The sequence below is a fragment of the Eschrichtius robustus genome, chromosome 12 (genome assembly GCF_028021215.1).
Source record: "Eschrichtius robustus isolate mEscRob2 chromosome 12, mEscRob2.pri, whole genome shotgun sequence".
NCBI lineage: Eukaryota > Metazoa > Chordata > Mammalia > Artiodactyla > Eschrichtiidae > Eschrichtius > Eschrichtius robustus.
This window is the reverse complement of record NC_090835.1, coordinates 48,267,249-48,289,622: the sequence shown is the minus strand read 5'-3', so window position 1 is coordinate 48,289,622 and position 22,374 is coordinate 48,267,249. Positions and strand designations below refer to the sequence as shown.

Below are 22,374 nucleotides of genomic sequence, written 5' to 3'. Positions count from 1 at the left end.
TGTGAGGAAAGGCTCTGCACGACGAATCTCTCAGTGCTGCCAGCGCCTGGCACACAGTAGGGCCCAAGTCGCTGTGTGCTTATGGCACAGGCGCGCCTCCCAGAGGTGGGGGAAAACTATGTCCTCTTCTTCCAAAGGAAGCTGGTAGTCTCTTTTGGAAGGAGAGCCTCATCAGCATTGCTTTGGGGATTCAAACCTGCCCCCGACCAAGCTCTGTGAGCATCTCCCGGTTCTGAGGAAGAAGGGAGGCGAGGCCCTGTCTAAATCATAAAGATGTTGCATCCTGATACATTTTCCTCCCTTTCTCGTGGAGACAAGGAGGAGTTAGTAAATCCACATCCACAGATCTGCAGGAGCAAAATCTTGTCTTCTTGTATCAGAAGCTATAAGCTCATTTCTAACCTGACAAGTCCACACAAAAACTTGTACACAAATATTCTTAACAGCATTACTCAGAATAGCCACAAAGTTGACGCAACCCATATGTCCCTCACAAGGTGAATGGATAAACAACATGTGGTACGCGCACACAATGGAATAGTATTCAGTCATAAAAAGAAATAAAGTACTGATACATGTTACAACTTGGATGCACCTTTAAAATATTATGCTAAATGAAAGAAGCCAGACACAAAAGGCCATATACTGTATGATTCTATGCCTATGAAACGTCCAGAATAGGCAAATCCATAGAGACAGAAAGCAGATTTGATTGCCAGGGGGCTGGGGGTACCGTGGCATGGAGAGTGACTGCTAATGAGTGTGGGAGTTTCTTTTTGTGGTGATAAGATGTTCTGGAATTAGACAGTGGTGATGGTTGAAAACTTTGTGAATATAGTAACAAAATACTGAATTATACACATTAAAAAAGAAATAAGTAAAATTTTAAAACCAGAAAAAAAAAAAAAGAAACACTGACCTATCAGGCCATTATTGGCTGTTGAACCTGGACGTCAAATTGCCAGCTCCAGAGCAAACAAACTCCAACCCATCATCCGGGGTGCACACCAGAAAGACAAATACAGATACACAGTTCATTCTCTTATCAAGATACGATACCTCTGAAATGAGTAAAGAGACACAGTGAACACTTCCCCACCTTCTTAGATGGAGACACGTATCTCTCTGCTTTTTGAAAAATGACAAACCTTCCTCTTAGACAAAACATCTCATTGTGTCCCGTGGTCTCCTGCAGGCACATCTGTTGAGTTGAGAGTGAGAGGGTCTGGGTCAGCACCAAGCATCTTTATGTATCCAGCAGGCGTCTGGGAGGCTGGGACCCCTCAGGACAACGTCTGCTCCGAGATGGACTTCTTCTTGCCCTACTCGTGAACTGCTCAGGGAGGCCGGGCCACCAGCTCTCAGCAGCCTTCACGTCTGGCCTTGGATGGGTGCCTGACTCATATATGTGAACACACCCTGCAGAGCCTTGAATGGCCTTCATCTTCCTCACTGGTAGAATAATGGGGTCAGATTTGACCAGGGAGCTGTGAAGAGTGTTCCAGGGAGCATCACCTTCAGAGGGGTAGGAGGTGAGACTTGGGGAGCGCTATTAGACACTGTAAAACAGGATCCTCGTCCACAGGACCTCTCCGGGGCTTTAACGTGCTGAAGTGGGAGGCAGGATGGTTATACGGATTAAGAGCCGAACCCTGGAGTCACACAGTGATTTGGACATTCATTAGCTGTGTGACCTTGGGCAAATGACCCAACCTCTCTGAGCCTTAGTTTCCTCACCTCTAAAATGAGAGTAACAGGAGTACCTCCCTCCCAGTGAGGCTGGGAGGCTTCAGTGTGTCAAAGTGGGGCTAGTCAATTACCATTCTGTGAATCACAGCTTGGCCTTGGCCCCTGTGGGAGCTCAGAAAGCACAGCAAATTGTGCCCTGTTGGTTATGAAGGAGGAGTTTTCCAGGGACAGGGGAAGGGGGAGGGAATCCAAGGCAAAGGGAAAAGCAGGCACAAAAGCATGGAGGCACGACTGGCTCTGGTGGCCTCGAGAACTGCTGAGATGCAGACGTGCGGGTGACTCAGGCACGGTGAGTAGGGGAGGGGAGGAGGCAGCAAGGGAGCAGCTGGAGAGGGGACTGGGCCACAGCGAAGTCACTGGGAGCCACAGAACAGCTCTGGAGAGCAGCCGGCAACTGCCACGGGTAATGGAGGAGAGCAATGAAGGTGCTACGTGCGTGGGGAGGAGGGGCCAGCTGGACACGACCCTTCTCTCCCCCGGCCTCGTGGCTAAGAAGGCCCTCTCTCCTGCAGGGGATGTGGAAGGAGACCTGGGGCCCGCAGTCAGGCTCAGGAGAGCTGAGAGGGCTCTCAGACAGCCAGGGGAGCCCCGGGGAACTGGAGCAGGTGAGCCTCGCACTTGAAGCTATGCACGGGGAGAGGGTGCAGGCAGCAAACAGACTGTTTTGAACTAGGAATTAGATTCACATGGCGTAAGATACAAAAAAGTCACAGGACCAAAGGACAGAAGAGCTAACATGAGGAGATGGGAGCAACCTCTGGGCCAGTTTCCTTTCCTAATAAGTAAAATAAAACTAGGCCCCCAAAGTGAGGTCAAGCTTTTCTCCTTGGTACCAAGAGAATGGACAGACGCTCCTGAATTTGAAGAGCGCCAGCCTGGGTGAAGTCAGGAAGGAACCACGCAGGCAGGCAGAGAGCAGTCAAGCCCCAGGTCTGGAAGCGGGGGGAGGAGTTTTAACTCCCCCTCCGGGAATTGCAGCTGACCCTGGTTGCTCTTACTCCAAAAAATTAGGAAAGGAAAAAAAGTAGGAAAGAATTAAGATTCCACACCTGGCAGTTTTAACTTACAAAAAAAGTATTTATTAATCTAGTTTTCCTTCTCTTGCCATAATCCAGAAGCATGACGCTGATGGCCCGACATATCAGGGTGAAGTTGTCGAAAGCCCCACCAGTCACTGATTCCAAAATTCCATGACAGGCCTTTGTTAGGCAACAGGACTGCAGTTACAGCAATGGTTTCAAGTCCATACAGGAAGCCCACCAACCCCAGGGTCTCCCGTACCTGCCACGGCTCACTGGGTGGGTTGTGGAGTGTGAGAATCAACAGCACCGAGCAGACGGACCGAGAAGGCTTCGGGCAGAACATGCTGCGGTGTACTTCCCCTGACAGAGGCCGGAGCTGTCCACCCACAAGGCTGCTCGGTCACAGGCCTGGTTCCCTGGGAAGCATCTCTCTTTGGCCGAGGGTCAGAAGGCTGCACACCCAGGTCGCCCTGAGAAGCAGTCCCCACACGCCAGCCCGAGCCTGAGCCGCCATCGCTGTCTTTCCAGCGGGTCCGCCCAGCCCGCTGGTGCTACTGCTGCTTGTGTGGAAGAGCCTTCCTGGGTGGTGGCAGCTCCCTGTGGATCAGGGTGAGGCCGCAGAGGATGAGGAAGACTCCTCCCCACCACAAGACCTCCTGGCACTCTCCATACAACACAAAACCCAGGAAGGCCTGCAGGACAGAGACAGCTGTGAGGCTGGGCAGGCACGTGCCCGCAGGATGCGACCACGGTGGGCGGGCACCACCTGACTCCCCTGTGGCTGAGTGCCCCCCTAGGGCGGGAGGAAAGGTCTGGAGCTGGAAGTCTTGGGCCTGAAACCCATTTGTTACCTTCAGCATATCTCACCTGGAGAAGTGGGGAGGGTACCTCCTCACAGCATCGGACCCAGCAAAGTGCACAAGAAAGCCCAGCAGAGGCCGGCAGCCAGGCCCAGCACACAGCTGGTCCACCAAGTCCTCCCCGCCTGGACTGCAGGGCTGACTGGCTCAGCCCCACCTGGGAGAGAACCTCGACCCTCCACATCTCCTGCCTGAGTTCACAGACCCCTGAGGAGCAGCAAGTAGGCTTTTGACAGTTGGACTTCATCCCCATCTAACTTGAGAATTCCTTCCAGTTAGAGATTAGAGGAGCAGCCACTGGGAGTCAAGACACAGCCCAACCTCTGCTTGAGTTCCTGGCCCTTCTCCTATGTGGGAAAGCAGGGGTTGCCCAAGGACAACCCACCCAGAACCCTCCCAGAACCCAGGTTTGGGACAGAGGAACTGTACGCTCAGGCTACTCACCGAGCTGAGGACATTTGAAAAAGTCACCGTGACAGATGCAATGGCTGAAGACATGGAGAAACTGAGGCCCCGGCTAAAGAACGTCCACATCAGAGAATTGGTGGTAGCCATCACAATGATGCCTAAGACGCAGAAGCCCACGTTCACCTGCAGGAGAAAGCGTCACTGCAGCCACGGCCAGCCCTGGGGAAGCACGCCCAGCAGACCCCCTCACAGTACCCAGGGTCATGGTTACTGCTGGCAGCCGGGCCACCACAGCCTGGGGGTCCTCAGAGCTTTCCTGCACAGGGCTTCGCTTAACCCTCAGCAGGCAGCACACCCACTTTACACCTGAAACAACCTCAGAGAAGACCCGTATTTGGCCATCTTGCTGGCCACATGACCTTGGGCAGAAGTCAAATGCGAATCCATATCCAGTTATCTTCTATTGAACACCAGTCCCTGACTGACCCCCACAGTGACCAAGGCTTGAAGTTCAATCCCAGAGGGCCAAGTAGTTATTACTCGATATGAGGGATGAGTAAATCAGGGGCAGAGTCCTCACTTCCCGGGAGCAGGTAAAGCATGAATAAGTCCCGTGTCCCCGCCACCTGTGAAGGCTACATCCCACTCGGGCCGGTCCCATTGGGCATTCTTGAGCTTTTACTCTGTGCCAGGCCCTCTGCTAATTGTTTTAAGTACATTTTCATTTATTCCTTAACTTCATTTTACAGATAAAAATCCTGAGGCATTAGGTAACTTGCCTAAAGTGCCATAGCTGGGGGGAGCCGCCAGGATTCAGGCCCAGGCAGTGTGGCTCCCTGCTCTGAACCAGGACACAGCCATTCCTGGGGAAACCACACGGGGGACTATTTGAATGGCGATCCCAAGCATCACTTGGAGAACTTGCAGATTTCTTTCTTTTTTAAAGGAGAGCCTTGATTGAAGAGAGGACCTTCAGAAGCCTCCTACACAAAGGATATGCAGACCCCTTGCTTGGTTTTGAGTTTTAAACCTGCCTGCAGACAGAGCTGCTTCCTCTGGGGATGGTGTCCATCTAAACCTAATACTCTCATTTCTCGTTAACAGTTTCCCAGCAACTGAATATATAGTGTCTCGAGGAAGGAGTGTCTCTGCATGATTTACACAGAAGCACTGTATATGCCAGTGCCAGCCTGCTTACGTAAAGGCTTATGAAGGTCTGCTGCACAACTGAGAAGACTAGAAAAACCTCACGGCTCATAGTCACCCATCTTACTTCGGACCACTTACTCCAAGAATTACAGCCAGCAGGATACCAACCGCGAGCATGGCAGCTCCCACTGGCTTAGCCCTAAATAGGCTTACACCTAAAGAATCAGCCTGTCTACTGATTCTTAGGTCAGGGCCTAACCCTGGGTTGCAGATGCAATGAAACCTCTTTAACAAGCAGAAGCTGGCCTATGACTCGGGATGGGAGCGGCAAAGAGGTACACATTAGCAGACATGGGGAGGTAGTTCAGGAGTTCTCAGCATTGGGGGGAATGTCCAGAACATTTCTCTCAGTCAAAACGAGAGGTAGAGAAGACTTCCCTGGTGGTCCAGTGGCTAAGACTCTCCCAATGCAGGGGGCCTGGGTTCAATCCCTGGCCCCGGGAACTAGCTCCCACGTGCCCCAACTAAAAAGATCCCACGTGCCCCAACTAAAAAGATCCTACGTGCCCCAACTAAGACCCGGCATGGCCAAATAAATTAAAAAAAAAAAAAAAAAAAAAAAGGTAGAGAGTGGATGTAGGAGGTGTGCGTCTTCCCCAAAAGCGAACTAACCCAGTCGGAGAACAGATTTTAGGTGCCCCCAAATGCGGCGCCGCATCGCGCTGGCCTGGGGAGGCGGAGGGAATCCGGCGGAAGCGTCGAGGCAGGCGGCTGCGCACACACTGCCCCTCGCGGCCTGTGACATCCCACCTTGGATCCCGCTGCGCCGGCCACGGACCCCCGGAGGAGCACACTCCGCGTTGGACTGCGGCCTCACGTGACGCGACGCTCACGTGGGTGCGGTGGCCAATAGAGGCTCCCCGAGGGCCTAGAGGGGCGGGGCCGGCGGCGGAGCCGTAGGCCTCCTTCTCCCGGAGTTGGCTCTTTTCTGCGTTAGGTTTAGGCTTTCCCTGGCGCGTTCCTGGACCGATGTCCAAGGCTGACAGTGGCGGTGGTACTGTGGTTGCTGATGTAGACTAACTCTTCGTGGCCTAGCAGTTTCAATCCTTGTCATTAGGTGTGGTCCAACATCGGCTTCCCCTGGGAATCTGTTAAACTCCCAGGTCCCGCCCCACACCCTTTGAATTAGCATCTACTTTTTAACAAGACCCCCAGGAGATCGACATGCACCTTAGAGATACTTTGGCAGAGGGCGCCAAAGACCTGCAGACTCAGCAAGAAAGTGGGCTAGGGTTAGGGCTTCTGACAATTCAAAAGGCCCTGATGGATATATGCTCATTGTAAGAAATTTAGAAAGTATATTAGAAAATTTCATCCATAATCACTCCACTCAGATAATCGGAATTAACATTACTTCCAGTTTCCAATGCACTTAACTTTTAAAATGTTTTCGTTTAAGTAGTACGTTTCTTTGAAAATGAAGTGCTGTTCAAGTGTATAAAGGCCAATTACACTATCCAGGAAAGGCACTGTTATTACAGTACTTTTTCCATATGTATAGTTTTATATACAGCACACGTTAAAAAATAGTGCATATACTATGTATGAGACTGTTTTTCTAAACATGATTTCACAGTGCACATACTGTCCAGCAGCATTGTTTTTTTTCCATTCAGTAAGTTTTCATGTTAGTCCTTATGTGCCATCCTCTCACAACGTGGCTTTGTGGCTCCAATAAAAGCATGGATAACCCTGATAACTCCTATTAAAATTTCAAATTGGCCAATTTTGCAGTTGAGAAAAGGGAGGCTCTGAGAGGCACTGTGCCACTTTGCAAAGAGCTGTGTGAACCCCAGCGCAAAGATGATCCCATCAGAAAGCTCTTACCTTACTTGGAACCTACAGGAAATTGGTGTTGTGCTGGATCAACTGTGCCTGCTTTATAAGTTTTCTTAGAACAAATGATGCCTCTACTAGCACTAGAGGTTGAGCATCTCAGAGCCACCACCTCTGTAAAGCAGACTCTGCTACTCCCCTCCCTACCTTTGCACCACTCCTGTGGTTGTCTGTCTGCCTCCCTGCTAGCCTGCGAGCTTATTGAGGGCAGGGACATGTTTCTTTCTTCTCTAGGTCCCCAGTGCCCAGCACAGGGCCTTGTCCTGGTGATGATGGCTGAATTGATACCATCCTTGGACACCCAGCTAGGAAGTAATTTCTGCGTCCTGGACAAAAGCTCCCATGTACACAGGTATCACCTGCTAGCAATCTTGTTAAAATGAAGATCCTGACTCAGGTCTGGAGCTGGATTTAGATTCTGCATTTCTAACAGGCTCCCAGATGGTGCTAATGCTGCAGGCGGGGGGTGGGGGGTGGGGTGGGGGATGGGGGACGGGGGACACACCACACTGAGTAGCAGGTCTGTGATTAATCGTTGCCCTCAGCACACTCACACACCTTGCAACATACTTGCCTCCCCAACTGGGCTCCATCAGGCAGATGCTATGCATGTTTTCTCTTTGTTCTGCCACAGTGCCCAATACTGTGACCGGCTCCTGTCCTTGCTACAAAAGTTTGAGTGAACAGACTATGATTTGATTATAAAAGATAAAATTTAAAAACTTACTAATGGTGTTAACTAGAGCACCCTTAACTGGGAGTGTGAAGGGGAAGGAATACCTCATCCCACATTTATTTAATGGTATTTTAAAAAATTAATTAATTTTATTTTTGGCTGCGTTGGGTCTTCGTTGCTGCACACAGGCTTTCTCTAGTTGCGGCGAGCGGGGGCTACTCTTCTTCGTGGTGCGTGCGCTTCTCATTGTGGTGGCTTCTCTTGTTGCGGAGCACGGGCTCTAGGTGCGCGGGCTTCAGTAGTTGTGGCTTGCGGGCTCTAGAGCGCAGGCTCAGTAGTTGTGGCGCATGGGCTTGGTTGCTCTGCGGCATGTGGGATCTTCCCGGACCAGGGCTCGAACCTGTGTCCCCTGCATTGGCAGGCGGATTCTTAACCACTGCACCACCACGGAAGCCCACACATTTATTTAAAAAGCAATGAAAACAGACATCAAAGATGAATTATGGGCAAAAGATGACCTATCGAGTTCTGGGAGACCCATTCAAACTCTGCCTCAAATTTAGGGCCTAAAGTTACAAATTTAAGAGGCCTTAGGGGCCAAGGAGGGAATTTAAATGTGTGAAGTTCCCCACCCCCCTCCCCATGAGACAGGAGGGATGGGTGTGGCCTGTGATGACCTAGGGAGTGAATGTCTTGTCTCTTTTATGCTCTCTCTCCAACCTTACCTCAGTCTCTTCCTCCCTCCACTTTGATGGCAAAATATTAGCTCTGTGTACGGACACCCAATAGAAATACAGAGGCAGAGTTCTGGAGGAAAAAGAAAGAGTAGCTTTGTTCTTTGCCAGGCAAACAGAGAACATAGCAGGCTGGCGCCTCAAGAACTGTGCCCTCCTCCCTGGGGAATCAGGAAATGTCTTATAGGTGGGGCTTGCAGTCTGGGGTAGGTGATAAGGATCAAAGTAGTGAAGGTCTTGCGTTCTTCTTCTTTCTGCTTTATTTCAAAATGGTCACAGCTGGCGTCAGGCAGCCCAGCCCGGTAATTGGGTCTGTTCATCTCTGGGTTATCGGCCTAGGACCGTCTTTCTTAAATGCAGAACACTCCAAGGGGTAATTTGTTACAAGGGAGTGTAGGGGGTGTATATACCAGGGGCAGGATGTAATTCACAGAGTCAGAGAGTGTTAGAGGTTAGCTTTGTGAAGGACAAATCTAGTTACACTACAGACCAGTAACAGTTAAAATAAAACTAGGATTGATTAACTCTTTCAGGCCAGTTTATGCTGCTTCTCTAGCCTGTTCATTGTTCCTTTATTTTCCTTGTTTGTCAGAAAAGAAAAACCTCATTTCAACAAGACAAGGACACAGGGGCTTCTTTACGCTTCCAACTTGTGTCCATTTCTTTGCCCAGTTAAACAAATGAGCACGTACATACTCAGGATCAGGGCTGTTCCAGGCAGCAGAGTTGCCAGGAATGACTAAGATCCCTGCACTCCTTGGGTTCTGGCTTTTTGCAAAACTTTCAGTTCTAGCTCCCTGTCCTTAGCTGGCCTAAAGCTTTAGCTCCTTTTCCTTGCTGTGAGTGACGTTACGGGTTGAATTGTGCCCCCTAAAAAGATGTTGAAGTCCTAATCCCCAGCACTTGTGAATGTGACCTTATATGGAAACGGAGTCATGCAAATGTCGTCAAATTAAGATGAGATCATTAGGGTGGGCCCTAATCTGACTAGTGTTCTTAGAAAAGACAGAGACGGGAGAATGCTATGTGACCATGGAAACAGAGATTGGAGTGATGCATCTAAAAACCAAGGAATGCCAAGGGTTGCTGGCAACACCACAAGCTAAGAGAGGCATGAAATAGATTCTCCTCTGGAGCCCTCAGCCTTGCCAACACCTTGATTTTGAACTTATAGCCTCCAGAACTGCGTGAGAATAAATTTGTTGTTTTAAGCCGTCCAGTTTCTGGTAATTTTTTGCAGCAGCCCTGGGGAACTCATACAGATTGTTGACAAAAAATTAATCAGTCAACCTAAGAAAAATGGAAAATTTTTTTTTTTTGGCTGTGCCTTGTGGCATGTGGGATCTTAGTTCCCCGACTAGGGATTGAACCCATGTCCCCTGCAGTGGAAGCTCGGAGTCCTAACCACTGGACCATCAGGGAAGTCCCCAAAATGGAAAATTTTATTCAAGCCAAATTTGAGGATTATAACCCAGGAAGAGCATCTCAGAAAGCTCTGAGAACTGTTCTGTTAGAAGTCAAGGCACAGTTATACAAGTTTCTGGAGAAAGAGGGCTGTACATCAAATGACATATTATTGACAGTTTACATAATCCAGACCTAAGCACCATGTGACCCCTTATGAGATCAAGACAGAATATTATCTTTAAGGAGTTGTGCTACTGATGCTGGGAGAATATTGCTCTTTATGGGTGAGCAGGTAGTTCTGCCAATGGGGGAGGTTTGTTCGATGCATAATGCAGATACAAGATGCAGAGTCAGGGGAGAGAAAAGGCCAAAGGGCACAGAAGATTTTTTGTTTATATATATATATTTTTTAAAATTTATTTATTTATTATTTATTTTTGGCTGTGTTGGGTCTTCATTGCTGCACACGGTCTTTCTCTAGTTGTGGTGAGGAGCGGCTACTCTTTGTTGCAGTGGCTTCTCTTTGTTGCGGAGCACGGGCTCTAGGCACGCAGGCTTCAGTAGTTGTGGCACACGGGCTCGTAGTTGTAGCTTGTGGACTCTACAGTGCAGGCTCGGTAGTTGTGGCACACGGGCCTAGTTGCTCTGCGGCATGTGGGATCTTCCCAGACCAGGGATCAAACCTGTGTCCCCTGCATTGGCAGGCCGATTCTTAATCACTGCGCCACCAGGAAGTCCTATATTTTTTCTTGTCTTGCCATAAAATATGAATTTTATTTCACGAGGTGATAAGATCCAAGCCTCTTTATTACCAGCTTCACTGCACCACCTTCTCCTACCTCCAAGGCAGTCAGTGTCTATTCTTTACCTTACACTGAATTTCAGTTCGTTCTTCATTTCTGGCTCTTAGGGATTTACTATTACTATTCCTTGAAAGTTCAACTATGCATTAATTTTCTAAAATAGTTTTTCTTCAGCATTATTGAGGTATAATTTACAAACCATAAAAGTAACTTAAAAATTTTTTTTTTCATTTCCTGAATCAGTTCATTAAGAATTTGCCTTCTTCTTTTTTTTTTTTTTTTAATTTGGCTGTGTCAGGTCTTAGTTGTGGCACATGGGATCTTTGTTGCGGCACGTGGGATCTTTCATTGTGGTGCTTGGGCTCTTCGTTGTGGCATGCAGGCTTCTCTCCAGTTGTGGCTCTTGGGCTCCAGAGCATGTGGCTCAGTAGTTGCAGCACGTTGGCTTATTTGCCCCTCGCCATGTGGCATCTTAGTTCCCTGACCAGGGATCGAACCCACGTCCCCTGCATTGGAAGGTGGATTCTTAACCACTGGACCACCAGGGAAGTCCCAAAATTAACCCATTTTGAATGTAGTTTAATTTTTAGTAAATTTATAGAGTTGTGGAACCATCACCACAAACCACTTTTAAAACATTTCTGCAACATCAAGAAGTTCTCTTGTGAGAATTCCTTGGCGGTCCAGTGTTTAGGACTCCACGCTTTCACTGCTGAGGGCCCAGGTGCAATCCCTGGTCGGGGAACTAAGATCCCACAAGCCATGCAGCACAGCAAAAAAAGAAAAAACGTTTCCCTTGTGCCCATCCCCAAGCAACCAGTGATTTGCTTTCTATCACCTGGCCTTTTCTGAACATTTCACATAAATGGAATCATACAATATGTGGTCTTTTGGGTCTGGCTTCTTTCACTTAGCATGCTTTTTTCTCCCCCCGCCCCACAACCCAAGGTTCCTGCATGTTGTAGGAACATGTATCAGTTTGTCTCTTTTTTTATTGCTGACTACTATATGTAAAAAGCGTTCAATGTCATTAGTCGTTAGGAAAATATAAGTGATATGCCACTTCATACCCTCCAAGATGACTATAGGAAAACCTGACGGTAACAAGTGTTTGTGAAGATATGGAAAAACTGGAACACACTGCTGTTGCGAACATAAAATAGTGCAGCCAAATGGTATGTTTGGAAAAGTTAGACAATATGTTAAAAAGAAGATGAACACATTTTCACCAGATGACCCAGCAATTCTTTTTAACATCTTTATTGGACTATAATTGCTTTACAATGGTGTGTTAGTTTCTGCTTTATAACAAAGTGAATCAGCTATACATATACATATATCCCCATATCTCCTCCCTCTTGCGTTTCCCTCCCAACCCCCCTATACCACCCATCTAGGTGGACACAAAGCACCAAGCTGATCTCCCTGTGCTATGCAGCTGCTTCCTACTAGCTATCTATTTTACATTTGGTAGTGTATATATGTCCATGCCACTCCCTCACTTCGTTCCAGCTTACCCTGCCCCCTTCCCGTGTCCTCAAGTCCATTCTCTATGTCTGCGTCTTTATTCCTGTCCTGCCCCTAGGTTCTTCAGAACCTTTTTTTTTTTTTTTTTTAGATTCCATATATATGTATTAGCATACAGTATTTGTTTTTCTCTTTCTGACTTACTTCACTCTGTATGACAGAGTCTAGGTCCATCCACCTCACTACAAATAACTCAATTTCGTTTCTTTTTATGGCTGAATAATATTCCATTGTATATATGTGCCACATCTTCTTTATCCATTCACCTGTTGATGGACACTTAGGTTGCTTTCATGTCCTGGCTATTGTAAATAGAGCTGCAGTGAACATTATGGTACATGACTCTTTTTGAATTATGGTTTTCTCAGGGTATATGCCCAGTAGTGGGATTGCTGGGTCATATGGTAGTTCTATTTGTAGTTTTTTAAGGAACCTCCATACTGTTCTCCACAGTGGCTGTATCAATTTACATTCCCACCAACAGTGCAAGAGGGTTCCCTTGTCTCCACACCCTCTCCAGCATTTACTGTTTGTAGATTTTTTGATGATGGCGATTTTTTTTTTTTTTTTTGATGATAGCCATTCTGACTGGTGTGAGGTGATACCTCATTGTAGTTTTGATTTGCATTTCTCTAATGATTAGTGATGTTGAGCATCCTTTCATGTGTTTGTTGGCAATCTGTATAACTTCTTTGGAGAAATGTCTATTTAGGTCTTCTGCCCATTTTTGGATTGGGTTGTTTGTTTTTATGATATTGAGCTGCATGAGCTGCTTGTAAATTTTGGAGATTAATCCTTTGTCAGTTGCTTCATTTGCATATATTTTCTCCCATTCTGAGGGTGGTTCTTTTGTCTTGTTTATATTTTCCTTTGCTGTGCAAAAGCTTTTAAGTTTCATTAGGTCCCATTTGTTTATTTTTGTTTTTATTTCCATTTCTCTAGGAGGTGGGACAAAAAGGGCCTTCCTGTGATGTATTCCATAGAGTGTTCTACCTATGTTTTCCTCTAAGAGTTTTATAGTGTCTGGCCTTACATTTAGGTCTTTAATCCATTTTGAGTTTATTTTTGTGTATGGTGTTAGGGAGTGTTCTAATTTCATTCTTTTGCATGTAGCTGTCCAGTTTTCCCAGCACCACTTACTGAAGAGACTGTCTTTTCTCCATTGTATATTCTTGCCTTCTGAATCAAAAATAAGGTGACCATATGTGTGTGGGCTTACCTCTGGGCTTTCTATCCTGTTCCATTGATCTATATTTCTGTTTCTGTGCCAGTACCATACTGTCTTGATTACTGTAGCTTTGTAGTACAGTCAAGTCTGGGAGCTTGATTCCTCCAGCTCCGTTTTTTTTCTCAAGATTGCTTTGGCTATTTGGGGTCTTTTGTGTTTCCATACAAATTGTGAAATTTTTTGTTCTAGTTCTGTGAAAAATGCCATTGGTAGTTTGATAGGGATTTCACTGAATCTGTAGATTGCTTTGGGTACTATAGTCATTTTCACAATGTTGATTCTTCCAATCCAGGAACATGGTATATCTCTCCATCTGTTTGTATCATCTTTAGTTTCTTTCTTCAGTGTCTTATAATTTTCTGCATCGAGGTCTTTTGTCTCCTTAGGTAGGTTCATTCCTAGGTATTTTATTCTTTTTGTTGCAATGGTAAATGGGAGTGTTTCCTTAATTTCTTTCATTAGTGTATAGGAATGCAAGAGATTTCTGTGCATTAATTTTGTATCCTGCAACTTTACCAAATTCATTGATTAGTCCTAGTAGTTTTCTGGTAGCATCTTTAGGATTCTCTATGTATAGTATCATGTCATCTGCAAACAGTGACAGCTTTACTTCTTCTTTTCCGATTTGGATTCCTTTTATTTCTTTTTCTTCTCTGATTGCTGTGGCTAAAACTTCCAAAACTATGTTGAATAATAGTGGTGAGAGTGGGCAACCTTGTCTTGTTCCTGATCTTAGTGGAAATGGTTTCAGTTTTTCACCATTGAGAACGATGTTGGCTGTGGGTTTGTCATATATGGCCTTTATTATGTTGAGGTAAGTTCCCTCTGTGCCTACTCTCTGGAGCGTTTTTATCATAAATAAGTGTTGAATTTTGTCAAAGCTTTTTCTGCATCTACTGAGATGATCATATGGTTTTTCTCCTTCAATTTGTTAATATAGTTTGTCACATTGATTGATTTGCGTATATTGGGGAATCCTTGCATTCCTGGGATAAATCCCACTTGATCATGGTGTATGACCCTTTGAATGTGCTGTTGGATGCTGTTTGCTAGTATTTTGTTGAGGATTTTTGCATCTATGTTCATCAGTGATATTGGCCTGTAGTTTTCTTTGTGACATCTTTGTCTGGTTTTGGTATCAGGGTGATGGTGGCCTCGTAGAATGAGTTTGGGAGTGTTCCTCCCTCTGCTATATTTTGGAAGAGTTTGAGAAGGATAGGTGAACACTCTTCTCTGAATGTTTGATAGAATTCGCCTGTGAAGCCATCTGGTCCTGGGCTTTTGTTTGTTGGAAGAGTTTTAATCATAGTCTCAATTTCAGTGCTTGTGATTGGTCTGCTTATATTTTCTATTTCTTCCTGGTTCAGTCTCGGAAGGTTGTGCTTTTCTAAGAATTTGTCCATTTCTTCCAGGTTGTCCATTTTATTGGCATAGAGTTGCTTGTAGTAACCTCTCATGATCCTTTGTATTTCTGCAGTGCCAGTTGTTACTGCTTTTTCATTTCTAATTCTAGACTTGAGTCTCCTCCCTTTTTTTCTTGATGAGTCTGGCTAATGGTTTATCAATTTTGTTTATCTTCTCAAAGAACAAGCTTTTAGTTTTACTAATCTTTGCTATTGTTTCCTTCATTTCTTTTTCATTTATTTCTGATCTGATCTTTACAATTTCTTTCCTTCTGCTACCTTTGGGTTCTTTTTTTTCGTTCTTCTCTCTCTAATTGCTTTAGGTGCAAGGTTAGATTGTTTGAGATGTTTCTTGTTTCTTGAGGTAGGATTGTAGTGGTATAAACTTCCCTCTTAGAACTGCTTTTGCTCCATCGCATAGGTTTTGGGTCGTCGTGTTTTCATTGTCATTTGTTTCTAGGTATTTTTTGATTTCCTCTTTGATTTCTTCAGTGATCTCCTGGTTATTTAGTAGTGTATTGTTTAGCCTCCATGTGTTTGGATTTTTTCCTGTAATTGATATCTAGTCTCATAGCATTGTGGTCGGAAAAGATACTTGATACGATTTCAATTTTTCTTAAATTTACCAAGGCTTGATTTGTGACCCAAGACATGATCTATCCTGGAGAATGTTCCATGAGCACTTGAGAAGAAAGCGTATTCTGTGTTTTTGGATAGAATGTCCTATAAATATCAATTAAGTCCATCTTGTTTAATGTATCATTTAAAGCTTGTGTTTCCTTATTTATTTTCAGTTTGGATGATCTGTCCATTGGTGAAACTGGGGTGTTAAAGCTCCCTACTATGATTGTGTTACTGTCGATTTCTCCTTTTATGGCTGTTAGCATTTGCCTTATGTATTGAGGTGCTCCTGTGTTGGGTGCATGAATATTTACAGTTGTTGTATCTTCTTCTTGGATTGATCCCTTTATCATTATGTAATGTCCTTCTTTGTCTCTTGTAATAGTCTTTATTTTAAAGTCTATTTTGTCTGATATGAGAATTGCTACTCCAGCTTTCTTTTGATTTCCATTTGCATGGAATATCTTATTCCATCCCCTCACTTTCAGTCTGTATGTGTCCCTAGGTCTGAAGTGGGTCTCTTGTAGATAGCATATATACATGTCTTGTTTTTGTATCCATTCAGCCAGTCTGTGTCTTTTGGTTGGAGCATTTAATCCATTTGCATTTAAGGTAGTTATCGATATGGATGTTCCTATTACCATTTTCTTAATTGTTTTGGGCTTGTTATTGTAGGTCTTTCTGTTCTCTTGTGTTTCCTGCCTAGAGAAGTTCCTTTAGCATTTGTTTTAAAGTTGGTTTGCTGATGCTGAATTCTCTTAGCTTTTGCTTGTCTGTAAAGGTTTTAATTTCTCTGTCGAATCTGAATGAGATCCTTGCTGGGTAGAGTAATCTTGGTTGTAGGTTTTTCGCTTTCATCACTTTAAATATGTCCAGCCACTCCCTTCTGGCTTGCAGAGTTTCTGCTGAAAGATCAGCTGTTCACCTTATGGGGATTCCCTTGTATGTTATTTGTTGTTTTTCCCTTGCTGCTTTTAATATTTTTTTTGTTTTTAATTTTTCATTGTTTGATTAATACGTGTCTTGGCATGTTTCTCCTTGGATTTATCCTGTATGGGACTCTCTGCGCTTCTTGGACTTGATTGACTATTTCCTTTCCCATATTAGGGAAGTTCTCAACTATAATCTCTTCAAATATTTTCTCAGTCCCTTTCTTTTTCTCTTCTTCTTCTGGGACCCCTATAATTCGAATGTTGGTGTGTTTAATGTTGTCCCAGAGGTCTCTGAGACTTTCCTCAATTCTTTTCATTCTTTTTTCTTTATTCTGCTTTGTGGTAGTTATTTCCACTATTTTATCTTCCAGTTCACTTATTCGTTCTTCTGCCTCAGTTATTCTGCTATTGATTCCTTCCAGAGAATTTTAAATTTCATTTATTGTGTTGTTCATCATTGTTTGTTTGCTCTTTAGTTCTTCTAGGTCCTTGTTAAACGTTTCTTGCATTTTCTCCATTCTATTTCCAAGATTTTGGATCATCTTTACTATCATTACTCTGAATTCTTTTTCAGGTAGACTGCCTATTTCCTCTTCATTTGTTTGGTCTGGTGGGTTTTTGCCTTGCTCCTTCATCTGCTGTGTGTTTCTCTGTCTTCTCATTTTGCTTAAATTACTGTGTTTGGGGTCTCCTTCTCGCAGGCTGCAGGTTCGTAGTTCCCGTTGTTTTTGGTGTCTGCCCCCAGTGGCTAACGTTGGTTCAGTGGCTTGTGTAGGCTTCTGGTGGAGGGGACTGGTGCATGTGTTCTGGTGGATGAGGCTGGATCTTGTCTTTCTGGTGGGCAGGACTGCCTCCGGTGGTGTGTTTCGGGGTGTCTGTGACCTTATTATGATTTTAGGCAACCTCTCTGCTAATGGGTGGGGCTGTGTTCCTGTCTTGCTAGTTGTTAGGCACAGGGTGTCCAGCACTGGAGCTTGCTGGTCGTTGAGTGGAGCTGGGTCTTAGCGTTGATATGGAGATCTCTGGGAGAGCTTTTGTCGTGTGATATCGTGTGGAGCCGGGAGGTCTCTGGTGGACTAATGTCCTGAACTCGGCTCTCCCACCTCAGAAGCATAGGCCTGACACCCGGCCAGAGCACCAAGACCCTGTCAGCTACACAGCTCAGAGGAAAAGGGAGAAAAAAAGAAAGAAAGAAAGAAAAATAAGATAAAATAAAATAAATTTATTAAAAATTAAAAAATTAAAAATAAAAAAAAAAGGAAAGAAAGAAAGAAGAGCAACCAAACCAAAAAACAAATCCACCAGTGATAACAAGCACTAAAAACTATACTAAAAAAAAAAAAAAAACCAGACAGACAGAACCCTAGGACAAATGGTAAAAGCAAAGCTACACAGACAATATCACACAAAGAAGCATACACATATACACTCACAAAAAGAGAAAAAGGAAAAAATATATATATCCACGAAGCCCAGGCCTCATTCTCTGCAGATAGCTGGGGACCTTGGTTTTAGGTTCATCTCTGATGTGCATTCTCTGAAGCCGAGTCCATTTCTCAGGAGAAAGAACAGTTGTGTGAGGGAACCGTTGACTGAAACTGTCCTCCTTGGCCAGGCACGATGCAAACCGCTTGTGTGAGTTGTCTCACAACACGAGGTCCCTTCCCGATAAGGAACATGGTGCTGCTGCCAAAAAGTAATGGGGAGAACTGGGGAGAGGCCGAAAGGACCCAGCAATTTTGAGGCAGGAGATAGATGGGCCCCAGGGTGAGCAGCTGGAGTTTGTCCCCTGTGGACAGATACTCCAAAACAGCAGGAGGAAGGAGAAGCTAAGCCCTGCCCAGATAAGAGATAAAAGACCACATATTCCTCATTCTCGAAGTCAAGACCATCCCAACTACACACACACACACGCACACGCACACGTGCAGAGAAAGGCTCCTTGAAGGTCAAAAAGGGTGGGGGCACCACCCTATAGTAGGTGATGTCAAGCTACCCATAGGCCTCTTCACTAGAATCCACCTTGGCTAAGAGATGCACGTGCGCACATGGGAGTGAGGCAGGAGACAGATGGGCTCCAGGCTGGGCATTTACAAGTGGTCTCCTGTTTACATTTCCTGAGGAAGGAGGCAGGTGGGCTCTAGGCTAGGTATTTACAACCAGACTCCTGTTTGCACTACGAGATAGAAATAACAACAGCAACAGGGTAAATAGCGGGACTTTGTCTCCTGAGGACACTTTAAGATAACAGTCACAGCGGGGAAAGAAAGAGGCTAAACGCTGTCTGAGTAAAGGATCAAGAGGTCACATGTTTCCCATCCTTGGGGCAAGGGAGACACTGCACATGTGCAGAAAGGCTCCTTGGGGGTTAAAAAGGAGGGGGCGCCACCCATAATAGGTGATGCCAAGGCCTCTGGGCTGGAATCCATCTTGGAAAAAAGTTGTGCACGCATGTCAGGGAGGGTCCTCGGGCAGGTCAGGTGTGGAAAAAGAAACCAGATAATTGGCCAAAGGTAAACAAAGACCCGGAAGGACTGCCCTATATAAATGATTTAACCGCCTCTTTACTGTGCTCCTCATTAGGGGGGACGCCCACACCCTTTCTCTCCCGGTGTGCATCTGTGCCTTGCTCGTCTTCACTAAAGAAACTTTCTCTGTGTGCTCTCCCACTTGTTGTGCTGTGTCTCTAATAATAAACTTTGTACCTGTTTTTGCAGTTTTTGCCTCCTTGAGAAATGCATTTTTCAATGGAGGCAAGGGCCAGGGGAATTTAGCTTAACAGCCTCTAGCCCCTGGTGGACTAATGGCTCGGATTCCTGGTTTTCATCCAGGCTACCCAGGTCCAATTCCTGGGCAGAGAACTAAGATCTTGCTTCAAGCCACTGCCCGCTGCTGCCTCTCCAAGATCGGGAAGACACAGATACGCCAAATACGGACTCAGAACCAGGCAAAGCAAGATGACTGGCCAAGGAAAACCAGAAGAAATGCCCCATAAAAGTGATTCAAACTACCATGAGGGCACGACTCTCTCTCTGAGCCCGCCCGTGTGTCTATCCACATGTACTCTTTTTCCTCCTAATAAATGCTTTACTTGTTTCACTACTTTCTGACTCTATGTAGAAATTCATTTCTACACTGCTGACAGGCCAGGGCCTTGTGACTGGCCACTGGTCCCTGGTGGTCTAGTGGCTAGAATTCAGCACTCTCACTGCTGCAGCCTGACTTCAACCTCTGGCTGGGGAACTGAAATCCTGCTTCAAGCCGCTGCAGGCCGAGGCCACCTGAGATCAATTTCACCCCTAGGTATCTACTCAAGAGATGTGAAACAGTTTCGTAGCAAGACTTAAACAGGAGTATTTAGAGCACTGTTATCCAAAGTAGCCCAAAATTGCCAACAGTTCAAATTGTAACCGAGCAAGACCGTATAGAGCCTTCCTGGGACAGACCCTTCCTCCACCTCCTCTGCTTTAGCTCCTCTCTAAGCACCTAGATAAAAGTATCTGATGGCATATTCCCTGAGTTGTTTTATAGATGCTAAAACCCCCACCGAATGGAATAAGTTAATTACTTGATGACCATGAGTGCATAGCCCCCAGACCTACTGGCACCTAAGGACTGATAGTGTTAACGCCTGTGACACTGCCCTGTTACCTCACCATCAACCAGTCAGAGAACTGGGCACGAACTTATCACAAACCCTGAGATGCCTCTCCCTCATCTTGCTTTCTTTTCTTTTTTTTAAGGATTTATTTATTATTTATTTTTGGCTGCGCCGGGTCCCAGTTGCGGCATGCGGGATCTTTTGTTGCGGCGCGTGGGCTTCTCTATAGTTGTGGCATGCCAGTTTTTCTCTCTCTACTTGTGGCATGCAGGCTCCACAGAGCACGTGGGCTCTGTAGTTTTCAGCACGCAGGCTCTAGTTGAGGTGCGTGAGCTCAGTAGTTGTGGTGCGCAGGCTTAGTTGCCCCGCGGCATGTGGTATCTTAGTTCCCTGACCAGGGATCGAACCCAGGTCCCCTGCATTGTAAGGCAGATTCTTTACCACTGGACCACCAGGGAAGTACCATCTTGCCTTTGAAAATGCTTTGCTGGACTTCTCTGGTGGCACAGTGGTTAAGAATCTGCCTGCAAATGCAGGGGACAGGGGTTCGAGCCCTGGTCTGGGAAGATCCCACATGCCGCGGAGCAACTAAGCCCGTGTGCCGCAACTACTGAGCCTGCACTCTAGAGCCCGAGAGCCACAACTACTGAGCCCATGAGCCACAACTACTGAAGCCCGCGCACCTAGAGCCTGTGCTCCTCAACAAGAGAAGCCACCACAATGAGAAGCCCACGCACCACAATGAAGAGTAGCCCCCGCTTGCCGCAACTAGAGAAAGCCCGCACGCAGCAACGAAGACCCAACACAGCCAAAAATAAATAAATACATAAATTAATTAATTAATTAAAAAAAAATGCTTTGCTGAGGGACTTCCCTGGCCGTCCAGTAGTTAGGACTTGGCTCTTTCACTGCAGTGGCCTGGGTCGGGGAACTAAGATCCCACAAGACACACGGCACAGCCAAAAACAAAAAAAACCCCAAAAAACACAAACGCGGTGTCAGTAGATTGGCTGCACGAGGGTGAACGGACCCAAGTTTGGTTTGGTAACGCAATGTCCATCGAACGATAAGTAAATAAAATGTGGCATGTCCATGCAACGGAATATTACTCTCAATAAAAAGGAATGAAGTGCTGATACACAGAAGTTCCTTGAGGGCAGGGTTTCTGCTTGCTTTGTTCACTGATGACCAGTGCCTGGCATATAATAGTTGCTCAATAAGCATATGGTGAATGAACAATATAAATTACCTTATTAAACAATTTATTTTTAAAAGATTTTATTACATTTTGAAAAATGGCCATATTGACAGTCATAAAAAAGGCCCATGAGATCACTTCAAGTAGGAATACAAAAATAATCTATATTAACAAGTTTGCTATTCATGCACACTGCACCATCACTAACCTCGCTGTAAGTTTTGGAACCTGTGTATTGTTGGAGCTTCTGATGCAAGACTCAAAGGAGATTATGGCAGTACTGAAGAAAAAAAATAATCTGGCCGACATCAACTGTAAAACCTCAGCTACGGGCTTCTATTTTAAAAAGATAAAAGGTTTTCCCAATATTTACAGCTTTGAAACGGTAACCTCTAACTGCAGGCTGCCAGCTGCCACAGGTGTGCACAGGTGCAGAGAGTTCATAAGAAACTTGAGGGTCAGCCCCCCAACCCCCACATACACAGGTAATAGTCGTGGCTCTTAATTCAGCTCTACTAAGTGCGCAAGGGCAGGTCTTACTTCTATAAGAGGGAAAAAAGTCTCCAAACAAGGTAGGTAGTTGATCGGGATCCTTATGATTCATTCATTTCTTTTCTTTTAAAAGTAAGTTTTCAGCACGCAACTTTTCTGACTCCTGGTCAGTAATTTTTAAGAAAAGGAAAAGAAAAAAAATTAAGGCTCTAATTCTTGCAGGAAGAGTTATTCTTGGCATTCATTAAGTTTAAATTTCAAACTACGACTATAATTTTCCGTTTGTAAACTACTTTAACAGTAAACAAGAATCTCATGTGTATGATAACTGACTGAATTATGCTTACAATAGCAATGGCTGAATTTTTTTTTTTTTAAATTCAGGAGGTTCCCTGAAGAAAGCAGTTACGTGATTCAATAATTAAATTAAATCTTAACTAAATCATCATTTAAAAACCAGAATGAGTTTATGCGGCACAATTTTCAGGAGTTTACCTCAGCAAGCCTGATGTTTTCCTTCTTCAGCCGCACTACGTACTGGATCTTCTGATGTAGGTTTTGGTGACCTACCAACTTCCCATTTTCCTCGGCAAGACACTCCACCTGCTTCCTTAACATTTCCATCTCCTGCAGGTAAATCAATCCAGGGAAGGGAAAATGAGCTGCTT

At 45.3% G+C, this 22,374-nt stretch overlaps 1 protein-coding gene and 1 long non-coding RNA gene across 2 annotated transcripts in view; both read right to left on the bottom strand.

Annotated features, from left to right (window-relative positions):
- Positions 1–2,846: 2,846 nt before the first annotated feature.
- LOC137773771 (uncharacterized) lies at positions 2,847–5,915 on the bottom strand. Its single transcript, XR_011075726.1, has 3 exons — positions 5,861–5,915; positions 4,076–4,222; positions 2,847–3,463 (listed from the first exon to the last, which is right to left on the bottom strand). It is a non-coding gene; the product is annotated as an uncharacterized lncRNA (long non-coding RNA).
- Positions 5,916–21,261: 15,346 nt separating this feature from the next.
- The window catches only part of KIF15 (kinesin family member 15), a 74,703-nt gene continuing 73,590 nt past the window's right edge, over positions 21,262–22,374 (bottom strand). Inside the window, exons 34-35 of the mRNA XM_068558708.1 lie at positions 22,202–22,333; positions 21,262–21,869 (exon numbers count right to left, since the gene is read on the bottom strand). Of these exons, the coding sequence (XP_068414809.1) occupies positions 21,819–21,869; positions 22,202–22,333 (183 nt within the window). The 3' untranslated portion in view covers positions 21,262–21,818. The remainder of the gene's footprint in view (positions 21,870–22,201; positions 22,334–22,374) is intronic.